This window comes from Tachysurus fulvidraco, chromosome 24 (assembly GCF_022655615.1).
Source record: "Tachysurus fulvidraco isolate hzauxx_2018 chromosome 24, HZAU_PFXX_2.0, whole genome shotgun sequence".
NCBI lineage: Eukaryota > Metazoa > Chordata > Actinopteri > Siluriformes > Bagridae > Tachysurus > Tachysurus fulvidraco.
In genome coordinates, this window is record NC_062541.1 from 426,235 (window position 1) to 445,899 (window position 19,665).

Below are 19,665 nucleotides of genomic sequence, written 5' to 3' on the forward strand. Positions count from 1 at the left end.
AATCAGCTGAGGACATCACAGTCAGTACCATAATCAGCTGTGTACATCACAGTCAGTACCATAATCAGCTGAGAACATCACAGTCAGTACCATAATCAGCTGAGAACATCACAGTCAGTACCATAATCAGCTGTGTACATCACAGTCAGTACCGTAATCAGCTCCACATTTATACAACCTTAATGTTTAAATGTTTAATCTTTCAGAGACAAAATAAATACCGACCTTCTAGTCTTCCTTCTTCTTCTCTCTCACACATTCACCAGATTATCTGTATTAGCAGCTCAGTGTTAGTGCAGAACTACATTTATTCCCTTGGTCCATTCACAGCCTTAGCAACAGAGTTTTAGATGACAGAGTTGATGTCCATCAGAAAGGGAAGTGTTACACGTGACTCAGTGACTCTGTTACACGTGACTCAGTAACGTGAGTCACGGCAGAAGGTACAAAGATATTTTGGTTTTATCCAAAAATACACGATTAACTGTGAAAATATTTCCATCAAAGCTCTGTGACACTGTGACTCTGGGACTCTGTGACAATGTGACTCTATGACTCTGTGACAATGTGACACTGTGACTGTGACACTGTGACTCTGTGACTCTGTGACACTGTGACTCTGTGACACTGTGACACTGTGACTGTGACAATGTGACTCTATGACTCTGTGACAATGTGACACTGTGACTGTGACACTGTGACAATGTGACTCTGTGACTCTGTGACAATGTGACTCTGTGACACTGTGACTCTGTGACACTGTGACACTGTGACTGTGACACTGTGACTCTGTGACACTGTGACTCTGTGACACTGTGACTGTGACACTGTGACTCTGTCACTGTGACTCTGTGACTCTGTGACAATGTAACTCTGTGACACTGTGACTCTGTGACAATGTGACTCTGTGACACTGTGACTCTGTGACTCTGTGACTCTGTGACAATGTAACTCTATGACACTGTGACTCTGTGACAATGTAACTCTGTGACACAGTGACTCTGTAACAATGTAACTCTGTGACACTGTGACACTGTGACTGTGACTCTGTGACTCTGTGACTCTGTGACACTGTGACTCTGTGACACTGTGACTCTGTGACACTGACTGTGACACTGTGACTCTGTGACAATGTGACTCTGTGACACTGTGACACTGTGACAATGTGACTCTGTGACAATGTGACTCTGTGACACTGTGAAACTGTGACTGTGACACTGTGACTCTGTGACACTGTGACTGTGACACTGTGACTCTGTGACACTGTGACTGTGACACTGTGACTCTGTCACTGTGACTCTGTGACAATGTAACTCTGTGACACTGTGACTCTGTGACTCTGTGACACTGTGACTCTGTGACTCTGTGACTCTGTGACAATGTAACTCTATGACACTGTGACTCTGTGACAATGTAACTCTGTGACACAGTGACTCTGTAACAATGTAACTCTGTGACACTGTGACACTGTGACTGTGACTCTGTGACTCTGTGACTCTGTGACACTGTGACTCTGTGACACTGTGACTCTGTGACACTGACTGTGACACTGTGACTCTGTGACAATGTGACTCTGTGACACTGTGACACTGTGACAATGTGACTCTGTGACAATGTAACTCTGTGACACTGTGACTCTGTGACTCTGTGACAATGTGACTCTGTGACTCTGTGACTGTGACACTGACTCTGTGACTCTGTGACAATGTGACTCTGTGACTGTGACAATGTGACTCTGTGACACTGTGACTGTGACACTGTGACTCTGTGACACTGTGACTGTGACACTGTGACACTGTGACTCTGTGACAATGTGACTCTGTAACACTGTGACTCTGTGACTCTATCACTGACTCTGTGACTCTGTGACAATGTGACTCTGTGACTCTGTGACAATGTGACTCTGTGACACTGTGACTGTGACACTGTGACTCTGTGACACTGTGACTGTGACACTGTGACTCTGTGACAATGTGACTCTGTAACACTGTGACTCTGTGACACTGTGACACTGTGACACTATGACTCTGTGACAATGTGACTCTGTGACAATGTGACTCTGTGACACTGTGACTCTGTGACTCTGTGACACAAGAGGTGTCGTCTTTCTGTAAATGACACTTAATGCTTGCTCTTTCTACCTGGTGGGCTTCAGGTGAGGACTGTGTTCACCACGGACCCCCTGTGCAGACTGAACGCTGCTTCATCTCCCCCCACATGCTCTGTGGTGTGTTTAGTGATCCTCAGTAAAGATGTGTGTTTGTTTAATTAGCTTTCACATCGCCACACCGCAGCAGTCACACCCTGAAACATGCCAACATGCCAACAGATGCCATCTGACACACCCAGAACCCAAGGCTGAAAACCACCCAGCAAACCTGATCTCACAGCATTTACATAAGCAGAGAAAAATGTTCCAAACAACAAACACCTCTGTTTATTCCTTAGACTCGTAGATATTGTGTTATTCCTGTTGTTTTATTACACCTCTGATTAAAGGGGACATTCTTTTGTTTACTGTATCGAATGCATGAACATTCTGACTTAGTGACAAATATACTGAAAAAATATCCAATTATTCTGTGGAGAATTGTCCTGACTTAAGCCCATTCTATTTATACACACACACACACACACACACATACAGACACACACACACACACACACACACATACAGAAACACACACACACACACAATCAAGAAATGCTACGGGATGCTTGTCATGAGGTACATCAAGACCGTCCAAACCTCACCACGAACAAAGCCATTGCCAGAACCCCCCGCCTGGCCTTTATACAAAAGCCTTGACAAACACAGAGACACAGACCTATAAATCCTGTTCCTATACTTCAGTTCAGCATGAAACACACTCCCCAGCACCTGACTGAGGGCTTCTACAACTTCCTCTGCAACTGGATACTGGACTTAAAGAGAAAAGTCAGTACAGATCAGGGACCAGGTCTCCAACACTGCCCACCACACTGAGCACTGGGACCCCCAGGGCTGTGTGCTCGGTCCACAGCATTGTGGATGACCCCACACCCTAATCAGCCCTACAGGGGACGGAAACATCCACTCAAGCCATCAGACTCCTTGTTGCTCAGAGACTGGTCTGACACACACACACACACACACACACACACACACACACACACACACAGTTTTTTTTTGCAGGTCACATCCCAATGACACTTTAAACTGCTGCTATCACATTTCTACATGTTTACAACACACACTAAAAGTTACACAGACTTGTCGCTGCTCTTTTGTTTTATGTGTCTGTCTTGTAAAGTATTATATTGTGTGTGCGGTCTCTTTTCCTGCACTGTCTGTTATCTTTCACTGTTTGCACAAAATTGCACACATGCACTTTATGACTTTTGTGTGTTTGAAGCTTTTTGACTTAAAGTGACTTGATTTTGAAGTCATTGCTGGTGAGGATGGCACCATGTGATCTACATGTGATATATAGGACTGCCTGTGAGACAGTAGACCTAAACCTCTGTGAGCTGAGTCCTTATGTGAAGCCCTTTGTAAAAAAAAATTAGGTGTTGTTCTGAATAGTGATTTTAAACTGGAGAAACAGATTAATTTAGTAGTTAAATCATGTTTCTTCCAACTGAGACAACTCACCAAGGTGAACCCTTTCCTGTCCTCTAAGGACTTTCAGAGAGTTGTGCATATTTTTATCACAAGTCGCCTTGATTACTGTAACAGCCTTTAATTAGGTATAAATCAGGCCTCTCTCTCTCCAGACTGTAAAGGGTCCAGAATTCGGCAGCTCGCCTACTGACGGCCACACGATAGCGGGAACATATCACTCCCATTCTCGCGTCTCTTTACTGGCTTCCTGTCCATTATAGGATTCATTTTAAAATATTGGTGCTTGTTTTTAAATCTCTTAATGGGTCAGTGCCAGGTTACTTATCAGATCTGATTAATCTGTTCACTCCATCAAGAGCACTAAGGTCTGCTGGCCATTTGCTCTTAGCTGTTCCAATAGTGAAACTGAAGAGCCGGGGGGACCGAGCCTTTACTGGTGCGGCCCCAAAGCTCTGGAACAGTTTACCTCTCTATATTAGACAGGCTCAAACACTTGAGGTCTTTAAATCTGGCCTAAAAACGTATTTTTACAGTCTGGCGTTCGATGCCATGTGAGAGCTGCTCGTATTGTTTGTATTGTTTTATTGTGTCTTAAGTATTTGTCTTTTATTTGTGTGTTTGTATTAATAAACCATGTGTACTTTCTGTATGTACAGCTCTTTGATAAACGCTTGTCTTAAATAAAAAGTGCTTTATAAATAAACCTGACTTTGACTTTGCAAGATCAAGCCTATGTAATCCCACTGAGGAATTCCCATCAGAAAGAGATTGGCAAACTAATTGTAATGTCAAAGTTCTCATGATTGAAATGAGATTTATGCAAAAATGTTAGTACAATGATCCTGTAATATCTGTAATACACTATTCCCTAATTATCAGTGTAAAAGCTTCTGTTGAAGGTGAGATTGGCAAACAGCAGAGAGATGTAAATGTCATGTATTTGCATTTCTGTGATCTTGATCTCTTTTCTCAAACTATAAAGTACGTAAGATGTCTTCATCGGGAAGATAAAACAATTTTGTCAACATATTAAACATCTCTTTACTCTGAAATCTCACCTTGAGGAATTTGGATTTGGAGCAAATGCCCCTGAAGGTGTGAGAGGTGATACCACACATGCCCCTGACAGCATAGCTATTAATTAAATCATCTATAAAAACTTACCTTTAAGGAATGTTACCCGTTACATAACATTCAGTTTGAACATCCATGGGAACCTTGAAGGTTTGAAGGTTCAGCCAGGGTATAAAACTCCACTGAACTTCAAGTCCTCACTCACTCTCTAGAGTAAGACCGAAGTCTCCATCAGCATGTCATCTTATGGTAGAACTGTATCAGAGTCCATGTCCATTAGAGGTGGTGTTGGACGAAGGGCTAGTGGCTTATGGGCTAGAAGTGCCCATGGTGGAGCAGGAGGCTCTGGCGTTTATATTTCCCAAGCCTCTCAGCCTTTGTTGATTGGCCCATCTAGAGGAGGTGGAGGCTTTGTTTCTAGTGGTGGTCTCGGTTCAGCCACTGGTATAGGTATTGGTTCAGGTATTGGAGCAAGCTCTGCTGCAGGTTATGGTGCTGTGCTTGGAAGTGGTGCTGGGTTTGGACATGGTGCTGGGTTTGGACATGGTGCTGGGTTTGGACATGGTGGTGGGTTTGGACATGGTGGTGGATTAGGAAGTGGTGCTGATTTTAATTTCGGAACTGGGTTTGGAGGTGGCATTGGACGAATGGATGATGGCATAGTGGGCAATGAGAAGTTCACCATGAGGATCCTCAATGAGCGTCTGGCCTCCTACCTGAAGAAGGTGCACATTTTGCAAAAGGCCAATGCAGAGCTTGAGCTGAAGATCAGTCAGTTTGTGGACAGCAGGACTTCACCTACTACACGGGACTACTCTGAATCCTTGACTACCATCAGTGAGCTCCAAACTAATGTAAAACATTTAAAGTTGACTTCTACTGTAGTTATTATACTTATGAAAACAGTGTGCACGGTACATTTAGCATTCATAATGCTCATTATCTTCTGTGTCTTCATTGAGTTCTTACCAATGGTTACACTTGATGTATTTGTGTTGGTTATTTTCAGATTCTGGATGCCATTCGTTTGAAAGGTGTGGTCCATATCAACCTTGACAATGCCACATTGGCTGCAGATGACTTTAGGATCAAGTAAAGTCTTATGTTGTATTATTACAAATGTTTTATATGAGAGGTTATTAAGACATCATTTTAATGCAATTTACGTGTCTTCACACAGGTATGAGAATGAATTGGCCCAGCGTCAGGCCGTCGAGGCCGATATCTCTGGACTGAAGAGGCTGCTGGATGATATCAACTTGAGCAAGTCAGAGCTCACTCTGCAGATTGATGCCCTGAATGAGGAGAAGGTCTACCTGAAGAAGATCCACAATGAGGTAATGAAGCTGGACATGCAAGCAAAATACTACATTTACCATATCTGTTATGAAATGTCACTGAGTCATCTAGAAAAATAAGGAGAGATTTTAAAAAATCACAGAATTCCAATCTACTTTTGGACAGTCAGTTAATGATGTTTATAAATGTATATAAATGACCTTTGTGGATTAGTGAATCTAGGAGCAATAACTCTGATGTATTCCAAGGAAATGGTGACCACACGCAGCAAGATGAGTGGACAGATCCATGTGGAGGTGGAGTCTGCACCACACCAAGATCTTACCAGCGTCCTGGAGGATATGCGAGATCACTATGAGACCATCGCTTCCAAGAACCGGAGAGATCTCGAGGCCTGGTTTAAGGGCAAAGTGGGTTCCTCCTGGTGTACAAATAATCAGTCCATTAGAGAGTCCATGACCTGTAGATATCTGGGATTTACTTATCAGGATTTCCCTTTTAACTCCATGTTTTTTTCCTTTGGCAGTTAGAGACCCTGAAACAAGAGGTTGCTGTCAGCGCAGAGACCGTAGATACGTCCAAAACAGAACTGACTGTAGAGAAAACCAAAGTGCAGAGTCTGGATCTGGAGCTGCAGTCTGTTCTGGCCGTGGTGAGATTTACAGTTCAGCTTTTGTCTTTCTAGACTAGCTGTAGTCTAATCTCAATATAACCAACGTTACCTGAGACGGTGTTTACTGTGTAACGTAGCGCATGTACACAAACTGCATTTGTCTTTACAGTATAAATATTTCCTGCAAACTCACACTTTGTCTCAACACAGAAATCATCCTTGGTTTCCAAACTGACAGAGACACAGGCTTTCTACTCTACATGCTTGTCAGGATACCAGCAGCAGGTGAGGCCGAACGAACCCTCATTAAACCCACTGATTTTGTCACATATCCATATTTCTTTGTTAGAGATGATTCTCAACTGTGCAAAAGTTTCATTTCAAATCATTGTTATTTTAAAACAAGAGCAAAATATAAAAGTCAGGTCAACGGTAGGAGTGTTAGCTATTTCATGCAGAAAAGCTGCTAACGAAGAAGGATGTGACCGCATGACAGCTGGTGTTATAAACAATACATACATCTACATTTAAGGCATTTGGCAGACGTCCTTATCTAGAGCGAAGTCTCTATTAATGAATACATCGACACCCGTTCACTAGGTTACAGAAACCATCCACCTAAAACTCTGTTTTGTGAACTGTATATTTATAATATATTATAGATTTAATATATTTTTTTATAATATAACAGGGGAAAAATAAGTGCTAGTTTAATCCACCCCCTCTGGGGCAGAACAGAAAAGAGTGGGACCTGTTGAGATACAGGGTTGTGTGTTTACCATACACAAAAATGACACCACTGCAGCAAACTGTTTGTTTGAGATAATGCATGCTGTCCAATCAACATTAATATTTAGTCTTATTAAAACACAGCATACACACCTGTAACAAACATCACGAGACCCCCAGTAACAAACATCACGAGACCCCCAGGCTTCACTGGGTGTCTGTTAGCTCTGTTTCCACAGCTGAAGATTTGCATTCAGCCTTCGTCGTTCTGCCGTAACTGAATTCAATGAAAAACCGTGTGATATCGGCGTGGGGTATTTAGTATTCAGTATTTAATATACACTAAAATATTAATTCCACCAATACTGAAAAACAATACAACACACTAAGGTAAATATGCCACAAGTTTTAGTGACTGTGTTGTCAAATTTAAACCAATTCAAATCATGTCTAATACGCAGAAGAACTGACCATTGATCAACTGGACCAGATACCCCAGGCGTTAGGCATTCATGTGTTGTTATGAAAGGGGTGGGACTTGAGAATAAAGAATAATTGTGCATTATTGAGCATTTTAATCACTTGTAAAAACATGCCAAAGTACAATTATGTGGATCAGATAAGTAATTATGTTCTCATAACAAAGGTTACAAGTGTAGAGGTACAGCTGCTGCAGCTTCGAGCTGATCTGGAGCGTCAGAGTCGGGATTATCAGATGCTCCTGGACATCAAGACCAGACTGGAGATAGAGATCGCAGAGTACAGGAGACTGCTGGACATAGGGGCCAGTGGGAGGTAAATAAAATCCACAGAAATCCGATTCAATTCTTTTATCTACTGTGTCTTTGATAGTTCAGAGTATATTTATATATATTCTGAGGCAAAAGTGGAAATTTGCAAATTGTAATAAATCCTAACCCTGACCCTAACCCTAAGCCTTACCCTAACCCTAAGCCTGACCCTAATCCTTACCCTAACCCTAACCCTGACCCTAACCCTAAGCCTGACCCTAAGCCTAATCCTTAGCCTGACCCTAACCTTAACCCTGACCCTAAGCCTTACCCTGACCCTAAGCCTGACCCTAATCCTAACCCTAAGCCTTACCCTGACCCTAACCCTAAGCCTTACCCTAAGCCTAATCCTTACCCTAACCCTAACCCTAACCCTAAGCCTGACCCTAAGCCTAATCCTTACCCTGACCCTAACCTTAACCCTAACCCTGACCCTAAGCCTTATCCTGACTCTAAGCCTGACCCTAATCCTAACCCTAACCCTTACCCTAACCCTAAGCCTTATAAATATCAGTGTGTACAAAGGGAAAGAACTGGTATTTTAGGAGACAACATCAAGTTGAGAAGTTTTAGAGCATTTTCTGTGTTTTTACTGGTTGTAGGCAAAAAACAATAAGTTGGCAATGTTGCCTGAAATGCAGCATTTCTCTCTCAGGTAGCATTAGATGGTATTGTATTGTATTAGAATGTATTACTTCCCACTCCATGAACTAAAACTTTACACATAAGGGTAAAAGCTCTAACATTGTTGTCAATCTGTGTTCCATCAGTGTCTTGGTTTCTACTGACAAGAGCTCTGCTACCAAAGCGACTCCCCAGGCGGCTCCCCAGACGGCTCCCAAGGCTCAGGGGGAGGAATCGACTGGAAAATAAAACGTGTCCCTTAAACAACTGATGACACGGTGGAATGTATTTCACTAAAGCATGCAGACAAGTAATAAAGAAACATTTCAATCATGATGGTTTAATAGTGTGTTTATTGTTCACACACACACACACACACATACACACACACACATATACACACACACACGTACAAACATATACACACACACGTACACACATATACACACACACACACACACACACACATATACACACACACACACACACACACATACACACACACACACATATACACACACACACACACACACACACGTACACACATATACACACACACACCACAAGTGTTAGTTCAGCAATACGTGTGTAATCCTTCTGTAATGATGTTTTAACACATTACCATAGTAACATGCAGAATTCTGTATTAAAGCTGATGTTCAGTGTTTGTTGTCTAGTCACTTTAACAGATTACTCTGAGTTTCTGCAGTTGGTGTGAAAAAGTCTTGGCACCCTTTCTGTTTTTTTCTTTTTTTTGCATGTTTGTCACACTTTAATGTTTCAGATCATCAAACAAATATAATAAATATCAGTCAAAGATAACAGATTATTATTAAGGGAAAACAAAATCCAAGCACACATGGCCCTGTGTGAAAAAGTATTTGCCCTCTAAATCTCATAATTGGTTGGTCCTCCCACCCACCAACAGCAAGAACTGCAACCAATCGTGTGATAACGTACAGTGAGTCTGTTACAGCTGAGGCTGTGGGGGGATTTTGGTCCAGTCATCTTTGCAGAATTGTTGTAATTCAGCCACACTAGAGGGTTTTCGAGCATGAACCACCTTTTTAAGGTCCTGCCACAGCATCTCAATAAGTCAGGACTTTGACTCGGTCACTCCAATGTCTTCATTTTGTTTTTCTTCAGCCACTCAGAGGTGGACTTGCTGTGTGTTTTGGATCATTGTCCTGCTGCAGAACCCAAGTTCACTTCAGCTTGAGGTCACTAACAGATGACCACACTTTGTCCTTCAGGATTTTTTGGAAGACAGCAGAATTCATGGTTCCATTTATCACAGCAAGTCTTCCAGGTCGTGAAGCAGTAAAACAGCCCCAGACCATCACACTACCACCACCATGTTTTACTGTTGGTGTGATGTTCTCTTTCTGAGGTGCAGTGTTACTTTTACACCAGATGTAATGGGACACACACCTCCAAAAAGTTCAGCTTTTGTCTCGTCAGTCCACAGAGTATTTTCCCAAAAGTTTTGGGGATCATCAAGATGTTTTCTGGCAGATCAGAGATGATCCTTTATGTTCTTTTTGCTCAGCAGCAGAACTCCGCCATGCAGGCCATTTATGGCCGGTCTCCTTCTTATGGTGGAGTCATGATCTCTGACCTTAACTGAGACCTGCAGTTCTGTGGATGTTGTTGTGGGGTCTTTGGTGACATCTTGGATGAGTCGTTGCTGCTCTTGGCGTAATTTCGGTCGGCCGGCAACTCCTGTGAAGGTTCACCACTGTTCCATGTTTTCCCCATGTGTGTATAACGGCTCTCACTGTGGATCGCTGGAGTCCCAAAGCTTTATAAATGGCTTTATAACCTTTTCCAGACTGATAGATCTTAATTACTTTCTCATTTGTTCCTGAGTGTCTTTGGATCTTTGGATCCTTTATTTTGCCAAACATGTATATGTTCCACCATGAAACTGCTGAAAATTAATAAATAATACATTTATTCTTCTTCTCCTTTAGTCTTTTCCTGTTAGGGGTTAAGACAGTTCCCACCTAACTCTATCCTCATCACCCTCGACTCTCGCACCAGTTACCTTCATGTCCTCATTTAACACATCCATATATCTCCTCTTTGTCCTTCCTCTTGACCTCTGACCTGCAGCTCCATCTCCAACATGCTTCTACCAATATAACATCTCCCTCCTCTGTACATGTTGTCAGGACTCAGCCACGTGCTTTTGTTTATGTTTGTGTCTGCCCCACCCTTGTCTCTTCCTCCCTGCCCCACCCTTGTCTCTTCCTCCCTGCCTCTGCACACCTGTTCCTTGTGTGGTTAATTGTGTCATGTATTTAATTGTGTCACGTTGCCTATGGCGGCGCAGAATCCTCCATGTTTTTTAAGTTAAATAAATCCTGTTTATTTTTACGCTATCCTGCATTTGGGTCTGTTTTTACCCCCACGTCCCTTACACGTGTCCAAACCATCTCAATCTAGTCTCTCTGACCTTGTCCCCAAAACAGCCAACCTGAGCTGTTCCTCTGATGTGCTCGTACCTAATCCTGTCCATCCTCGTCACTCCTAAAGAGAACCTCAACATTTTGGGCCTCAGAGTTTTACAAAGGATGCTATTCCTTACGCAACCCTCTCTATTTATCTGGGCTTGGGACCGGTACATAAGTCACTCGCTTACAACCCCTGGGGCTAGAATAATTAATTGATTTAATTATATAAATAAATTCTGTTTTTTTTCTTTTGTTGTTGTTTTACTCAAGGACCATGTTATTATGTGTAACGAAAGGCAGTTTAAGTTGATTCCCAATATATGGTACAGTACATGCACCTCACCTAGCCATGCAAACACTCACCTGGTCACCAGATCATAAACTCTATGCAGCTTCCAGCTTCCAGTTTTAGCCAGGTGGTTAAGGTTGGATTACTGCTCGGAAGGTCATGAGTTCAAATATAAATATATTGTGTAGTTGCTGTAGTCATTATCTTGGATGAGGAGATGTTCTACACATATGTTATAATTTACAGCTGAAATACTTTCAAAGATCTTAATTGTTTATTGCAGCATAAAATACTTGTAAAGCCTTAGCTAAAATCATTTAGACATAACTGGGGTAATTGTAGTTATATATGGTCATCATATTCAATTGGTGTGTTGAGTCCATTTAACGATCAATTATCTTCTGATGTTAGTTGCATTAGTTTCTCATTAGTTTCTCATTACTTTCTCATTAGTTGCTACACAAAGCAATTCTGCAAGATTCTCTAAACCCTAATTCTAATTTATTTGTATAGCGCTTTGAACAATTAATGTTGATGTCTCAAAGCAGCTTTACAGAGCATAAACATAAAACAAAAAGTTAATTTAAAGATTAATATAACACAAAGTCCCAGATTAATATTAGTTATATATAAATGTGTATGTATTTATCCCCAATGAACAAGTCTGAGGTGACTCAGGTGACTGTGGGGAGGAAAAACTCCCTTAGGTGGTAAAGGAAGGAACCTTGAGAGGAACCAGACTCAAAGGGGAACCTCATCCTCATCTGGGTGACACTGGAGGTGTGATTATATAACCTCATCCTCATCTGGGTGACACTGGGGGTGTGATTATATAACCTCATCCTCATCTGGGTGACACTGGGGGTGTGATTATATAACCTCATCCTCATCTGGGGGACACTGGGGGTGTGATTATATATATATATATATATATATATATATATATATATATATATATATATATATATATATATATATACAGTCTGATAAATGTTGTAGTGATGAGGAGGTTGTTGTCCTCAAGGACCACATCTCCTCTTAGAATGTCCAAATACTTAATGATGCAGAGTCTAACTGGAGCTGGTAGATCTGTAGATGTCTCAGGATCCTCACAGAGTCGCCTTCATCTCAGTGGAGGTCCAAAATCTTCATCACACAGAAGACGATCAGAGCTGCTACAGTTTCTGGATGCCTCGTGATGTGTAGAAAGAGTGAAGCAGTGGAGAGGAATTAATGTAGCTGCTGTTCATAATATTAACAAGCACCAGATGATAAAGTACATTTTGTCAGATGTAATAGAGCACAATATTATGGGATGTATTATGTGTACGCCTGACTAAAGAGATGAGTTTTTAATCTACGTTTAAACTGGGAAAGTGTGTCTGAGCCCCGAACACTATCAGGAAGACTATTCCAAAGTTTGGGAGCTAAATAAGAAAACGCTCTACCACCTTTAGTAGACTTAGATATTCTGGGAACTAGCAGAAGTCCTGAGTTTTGTGATGTCAGAGAGCGTGAAGGATTGTAACGGGTTAGAAGACTAGTTAGATACATGGGAGCTAAACCATTAAGAGCCTTGTACGTAAGTAGCAGCAGTTTGTAATCAGTTCTAAACTTAACAGGTAGCCAGTGTAGAGATGATAACATTGGGGTTAAAGGTCATACTTTCTTGTCCTAGTGAGAACTCTGGCAGCTGCATTTTGGACTAACTGTAACCTATTTATTAAAGATGCAGGACAACCACCTAGTAATGCATTACAATAGTCCAGTCTAGAGGTCATGAAGGCATCAACTAGCTTCTCAGCATCAGATACAGACAGGATGTTTCTCAGCTTGGTGATATTTCTAAGGTGAAGAAGGCTGTGTTTGTAATATGGTGATATGAGTTTAAAGACAAGTTACTGTCTAATAAACACCAGGTCTTTCACTGTCCAGCTACTAGTAACAGTACATCCCTCTAAATGGGAGTTAAATTGTGAGAGCTTCTGTGTACTGGTTATGCAAATGCCATTAATTTCCACTTGATACATGTTATGTTTACCTGCTGGGGGGATGTTGTAGCTCAGTGGATAACTTGTTGGACTGCTGATCAGGAGGTTGTGAGTTTGAATCCCCAGGCCACCAAGGCCACTGCTGGGCCCTTTAGCAAGGCCCTTAACCCTCAGTTGCTTAGCAGTATAAATGAGACAAATGTGTTTATATTATCATAAAACAACTAAGTCTCTCAACTAAGAGTGATACTGTACATCTGATACTCCACAGTGAAAGTGTGCATGCGTGAGTTTGATAGCAGTTTGTAAAACTGTTCTGTACACAAGCGGCTTAGAGACCTGTAGTGTTTGATGTAATGTGTACTTAAGGATATTTTTGCTAATACAGCTAGTTTACTGAATAGTATGTCTTGAATGATTGTATCGAGACCCAAGCAGTAATCTGAGCAGAGCATTCATGCGTCGGTCCCCTGGAGTGGCTAATGTCAGATTGTATACCTTTGTTAAGACCCCAGTGAGTTGGTTGACACATGCTATGAGAACCTTACCAGAGTCAATGGTCTTTCTTGCTTTTACAGACTCGTCTCTCCTCATGTTCTTGTACAGTAGGTGTGTTTGTGCTGGGCTTATTTACCCCAAAACAGGCAAAGAAACTATTCAGCTCCTCTGCCAGTGAGGCATCAGCATGGACAGGGCAGATATTGTTGTTCTTGTAATCCTTGAGTTATTGTCCTCCTTGGAACTAGTAGTGGGGTTCAGGTGCTTAGTTCTCAGGTAATCAAGGTTCTTTTGACTAGTATGTATAAAAAATGTTAAGTGATAGAGATATTTTACTGTGCGCTGGTTTAAACCAATATAATTAAAGCAGGGTTAAAGGCTGCCCTGTTTTTCACCATGACAAAGAAACCTTGGTTCCGTTGTTAAAAAACCTCCTGTATATATTCTTACATGGCTTACATGCAAGTTATGGGGTAAATTTAGTTCTGGTGGTGGCATGGAACCTGGCAGGAGATCAATGGCAAAGTCCTAATGTCAGTACGGCATCTAAAAAAGAGAAAATTATTCTCTGCACATTATCAACAGTCATAAGTTTCTTTTGAAGGTGAGATTCACAGGTTTTACAAAGAGATGCAAATGTCACATATTTACATGGTTGTGATCTTGAGTCTCAGTTAGGAAGATAAAACAAACTTGTCAACATAAAAAAAAACTATTATTATTGTCTCTTTACTAGGAGAATTAACCCTGAGGAATTTGCATCATGAAAAAACCAAATGTGTTCATGAGAACTGCTACTACACATTCAGCCAAGTGGTAAAATCTACCTTTGAGAAATCAACCAGTAAAAAGACAAATGTTGAGTAATTTTGGCATGTGACATAAAGTTCGGTCAGTTACTCCATGGGAATCTCACCTATTCATCAATAGTCTGTCTAATGTCTGACCCTCGCTCACACTCCAGAGTAAGGCCAAAAAGCCTCCATCAATATGGGAACACAGTAGATTTGGATCAGGAACCTTGCCTCTCAATGTGGGCAGATGAAGAATACAGGGCAGTTACATACAGACCTTTGTTGTCTTGTGCATCTAAAGAGGGCAGTGGTAGAGATTCCAACTCTGGTGTTTGTCTTGTTTCAGGCATTGGTGTAGGTTTTAGAGCAAGTTCTCCTGCAGGTTTTGGTGGTGGGTTTAAAAGTGGTGCTGAGGTTGGAGGTGATTTAGAGATGGTGCTGAGTTTAGAGTTTGTGTTGGTGGAGTGGCATTGGGGAGCAGTTCACCTTGAGCTTTTCACCGGGACATAAACTCTCTCTCTCTCTCTCTCTCTCTCTCTCTCTCTCTCTCTCTCTCTCTCTCTCTCTCTCTCTCTCTCTTTGTCTACCATCAGTGAATTAGAGGCCAAAACTCATTTAAACGTGATCTTCTCTAGCCTCAGTTATCTTAGGTATTAATGTGTGAAAAATGTGTATGGTGCATAAATTTGTCCTTAATACTTAGATGATGGTGGTGTAGATGGAGAGGACACCTACCCAGTAATTCAGTTAGTACCAGTTGGATGATGATGGTGTAGATGGAGAGGACACCTACCCAGTAATTCAGTTAGCACCAGTTGGATGATGATGGTGTAGATGGAGAGGACACCTACCCAGTAATTCAGTTAGCACCAGTTGGATGATGATGGTGTAGATGGAGAGGACACCTACCCAGTAATTCAGTTAGCACCAGTTGGATGATGATGGTGTAGATGGAGAGGACACCTACCCAGTAATTCAGTTAGCACCAGTTGGATGATGAGGTTATGATCAAGTACATTGCACATGGTTTTATTTTATGTCTTTAGGTTCTGATTCTTTATGTCATCCAGTCAAATGGTGAAGTTTTTCCCATCTTGGCTGCAGATGATTTCAGGATTAAGTATTGGACCTTTTACAAAAACATATACACTGCACTTGCATCCATTGCCTCTACAGAATCCCACATAATATAACAAAGTCCAGTAACTGATTGTAAAGTGTATGTGATGAATCCTGTTCTATAAGGAATACATTACTGTTCTTATCTATACATTCACACAGGACTGTGGGTCAGAATCAGAAGGTATGTGTTGAAGAAGCTCTACTTAATATAGTGTATATATAGTAGATAAACATAGACTTTAAAACACACCTTAAGCCCTGTCACCTGATATATACTGTCACTATGGTTACCAAACCAAGGCATCCCTATTGTATGAATATTCAGGTTCTTGCTTGTCATCTGTTTGGATTTGCCGTTTGTGGTGTAATCAGTGTCTGATCATTAGATGTACGTTGATTTGCATTACTATTTGGATTTGTCTTCTCTCTTGAATATGTTATTCAGAGTATGAGACCTGCTGCAGATTATTGTAGAGTTGAAAGCCATAAGGCATCCTAGACATTATCCAGGTAAATTAGGAGGAAAGTAAGTATATAAATATATAGTAGTAGTAGTAGTATTTATAATAATAATAATAATAATAATAATAATAATAATAATAATAATAATAATAATAACCCTTTAGTTCCTCATGAACTAGTGTTTGTGCATCATGACATTACATTACATTACATGTTTTTTAGCAATATTTCTGAGATGAACGAAGGCGACACTTGTGGTATTATTTATGTGAGTTATGTGTTATGATGAGGCCGAAATCCCGACTGATACAGTTCATGAATATTATTATATGTAGGTCTGAACATAACTGCTGAGCTACAACCTTCTGTAGGATCTCAGAGATAAAGGGAAATAATTCATGAAGTCGTTACTGCTACAAATTAATGTTCACTTTTCAACACTGTTTTTATTCCCAGTTAATTTTGCTACAGTATTAAATAAAAATCTAGCATTATTTTTGTTATCTCCAATAAGGCTGGAGAGATACACTGATCTAACAGCACTAAGAGATTTACTGTAGCTATGAAGGCTTTCCTTCCATGCTAATCGTAATACTGATCATTTAGTTTGCGATTTACGTTCTGATTTCCTAGCAGCTTGTTTGTACAGTTTGGGTGATGTCACTGTCTCAGGGTGCGAGATTTTTCTCACTAATTACTTTCCTTTTAAGTGGAGCTACAATATCAAGTGTGTACGAATCACTGACCCAAATAGTCCGACACCTGATCACGTTCTGTGGGACAGATGGTGATCCGATCATGGATGATAATTCTGAGAGACTGTTGGTGAATCTCTCTGCAGTAGTGGATGTAAACGTACGTTTAACACGGTGACGTGGCAAGTCGCAAATATCGTCTCCGAAGTGCAATTAAAATGAAATGAGATAATAGTCAGAGATAACTTCTGTTTGAGACACGGTGACTGTCCTGTATGTATTTAATCTGAGGGTTAGAATGAGTGGGTCCTGTTACGTTCTGGTTAAACCTACTGAATCTCAGATGGAAACATGAGAGGAAAAGGACAGTTGATTGTCCATGGTTACCCCAAGGTTGCGAGCTGTGGCTGAAGGGGAGATCAGATCGTTGTGCAAGGATATAGCAAGATCGTGACCTGGGGATGGATCACCTGGGATGAACAGCAGTTCAGTTTTGCTAGGATTGAGCTTTAACTGATGAGCAGTCATCCATGATGAAATTTCTGCCAGACATGCTGAGATCCGGTCAGAAGCTGTGGCATCTGAGGGTGGGAAAGAGAAGATAAGTTGTGTATCATCAGCATAGCAGTGGTAAGAGAACCCATGTGATGAAATAACTTCACCAAGAGAGTGAGTATACAAGGAGAAAAGAAGAGGACCAAGTACTGAGCCCTGTGGGACGCCAGTGGAGAGTCTGCGTGGAGCAGATGTCACTCCCCTCCATGTTACTTGATATGAGCGTCCTTCCAGGTAGGAGGCAAACCATTCCCAAGCTGATCCGCAAATCCCAAGACTCTTGAGGGAGGATAAGAGAGTCTTGTGGTTGACCGTATCAAACGCTGCTGAAAGGTCAAGGAGGATAAGGACGGATGATAGTTTGGCTGATCTAGCAGTATCTAGCAGAGGATCTTATAACTTATCAGAATGAATATTAGAGTCTCCAAATTCTGCTTTGTCTAAAGAAACAACTAGGTTTTAAATACAATCTGCAAATTCACAGAGGAACTCGGTCCATGAGGTCTGTAAATTAGAGGAACTGACTCGGTAGACTTCGAATGAGTTAAACATGTGTCTAGATTCTTGCTTGACATCGAGCTTATCCTCATGAATAACTGCGACACCTCCTCCCCCCCTGCTTCCTCCCCTGCCTCCTCCCCTGCCTCCTCCCCTGCCTGTTAGGCTTGGCTGATGTGTATAACTAAACAGATATAAATAAAACTAAATATAAAGTCATACAGAATCAGAGTCGTGCCGAACCTTTAGGGATTCACAACCTGTAACATTTGAGACTAGAGCTTTAACTTCCAAAAGACAACTTCTAAAAGACGTGTCCATGTCAAAGACTAAAGTCTTGAGCTAAGTTGTCTGTATAAAAGCTTCGTTTGGTGGTGAGATTTGCATACAAAGAGATTGGTTATAGATGCAAATTACACATAATTACATGGCTTTGATCGTTCTTTTTTCTTAAATTATTAAGTAAGACAGGTGTCTCCATCTGTGTCTCCATCTGGAAGATAAAGAATCTTGACAGCAAACAAAAGCATTTTTATTAGCAGTAGTATTGTCTCATAACCTTGAGGAATTTGGATAAGGAATAAAAACAATGCACTGTTACCCCACACGCCCTTCACAGAATGGTGAAATCTACCTTTAAGGAATAAACCAAGCCAAAAATAAGGACTGATGATTAATTTTGTTACGTGACATTCAATGAGTTACTCCATGGGAACTTCACCTATTAAGTCTTTCAACTAAGTATAAAAGTCTATTGCACATCCAGCCCTATCTCACTCTCCAGAGTAAGACTAAACAGCCTCCAACAGCATGAGAAGCAGAGGTTTTGCATCAGGATCCATGGCTCTCGGTGGGAGAAGAAGAACGGTCTGGGGCAGTGGCATACAGACTGGAAATGTCTATGGTGGAGCTGGAGGCTACGGGGTTCTCGGCTTTCCTGCTGTTCGGCCCTTGGTTGGGTCATCCAGAGGAGACATTGGTAGAGGTTTCATCTCTGGTGTAGGTGTTGGTTCAGGTATTGGTGTAGGTGTTGGTTCAGGTTTTGGTGTAGGTCTTGGTTCAGGTTTTGGTGTAGGTCTTGGTTCAGGTATTGGTGCCAGCTCTGCTGTAGGTTTTGGTGGTGGATTAGGAAGTGGTGCGGCTTTCAAATTTGGAGATGGGTTTGGAGGTGGCATTGCTGGAGAAACTGTTCAAATGCTGGGCAATGAGAAGTTCACCATGAGGATCCTCAATGAGCGTCTGGCCTCCTACCTGATGAAGGTGCACTTGTTGGAAAAGGCCAATGCAGAGCTTGAGCTGAAGATCAGTCAGTTTGTGGACAGCAGGACTTCACCTATTGCACGGGACTACTCCGACTCCTTGTCTACCATCAGTGAGCTCCAAACTAACGTAAAACATCTAAAGCCGACCTCTTTTGTTTCAGTTAGCTCATGTATAAAAGTGTAACAATAGTTTTAAGTAAGAGTTAAAATAATTCATTATGAAATAATTTTTGTAATTGAAAAATATTCGTCCTTTATCCTTAGATGAAGATAGTTTTGTAGCTGGTGAGTGCATTTATCTAGAGATGG

At 41.4% G+C, this 19,665-nt stretch overlaps 2 protein-coding genes across 2 annotated transcripts in view; both read left to right on the forward strand.

Moving 5' to 3' along the window:
- The first annotated feature begins 4,860 nt into the window (after window positions 1–4,860).
- Window positions 4,861–9,067, forward strand: LOC113648407 (keratin, type I cytoskeletal 50 kDa-like). The gene is made up of 8 exons (XM_027155575.2): window positions 4,861–5,532; window positions 5,688–5,770; window positions 5,859–6,015; window positions 6,226–6,387; window positions 6,504–6,629; window positions 6,801–6,875; window positions 7,966–8,114; window positions 8,881–9,067. Exons 1-8 carry the CDS (start codon window positions 4,915–4,917, stop codon window positions 8,981–8,983), a joined length of 1,473 nt encoding a protein of 490 aa, XP_027011376.2. The 5' UTR covers window positions 4,861–4,914; the 3' UTR covers window positions 8,984–9,067.
- Window positions 9,068–18,850: 9,783 nt separating this feature from the next.
- LOC113648408 (keratin, type I cytoskeletal 50 kDa-like) overlaps window positions 18,851–19,665 on the forward strand; it is a 5,856-nt gene continuing 5,041 nt past the window's right edge. Inside the window, exon 1 of the mRNA XM_027155576.2 lies at window positions 18,851–19,483. Within this exon, the coding sequence (XP_027011377.2) occupies window positions 18,905–19,483 (579 nt within the window). The 5' untranslated portion in view covers window positions 18,851–18,904. The remainder of the gene's footprint in view (window positions 19,484–19,665) is intronic.

What these genes read in the sequence shown, in the direction of transcription:
- LOC113648407 (XM_027155575.2), top strand. Translation starts at nt 4,915, where the DNA reads ATGTCATCTTATGGTAGAACTGTATCAGAGTCCATGTCCATTAGAGGT. An exon ending in TCAGTGAGCTCCAAACTAAT is followed by an intron (nt 5,533 to 5,687) that starts GTAAAACATTTA and finishes GGTTATTTTCAG; the next exon opens with ATTCTGGATGCCATTCGTTT. An exon ending in AGGCCTGGTTTAAGGGCAAA is followed by an intron (nt 6,388 to 6,503) that starts GTGGGTTCCTCC and finishes TTCCTTTGGCAG; the next exon opens with TTAGAGACCCTGAAACAAGA.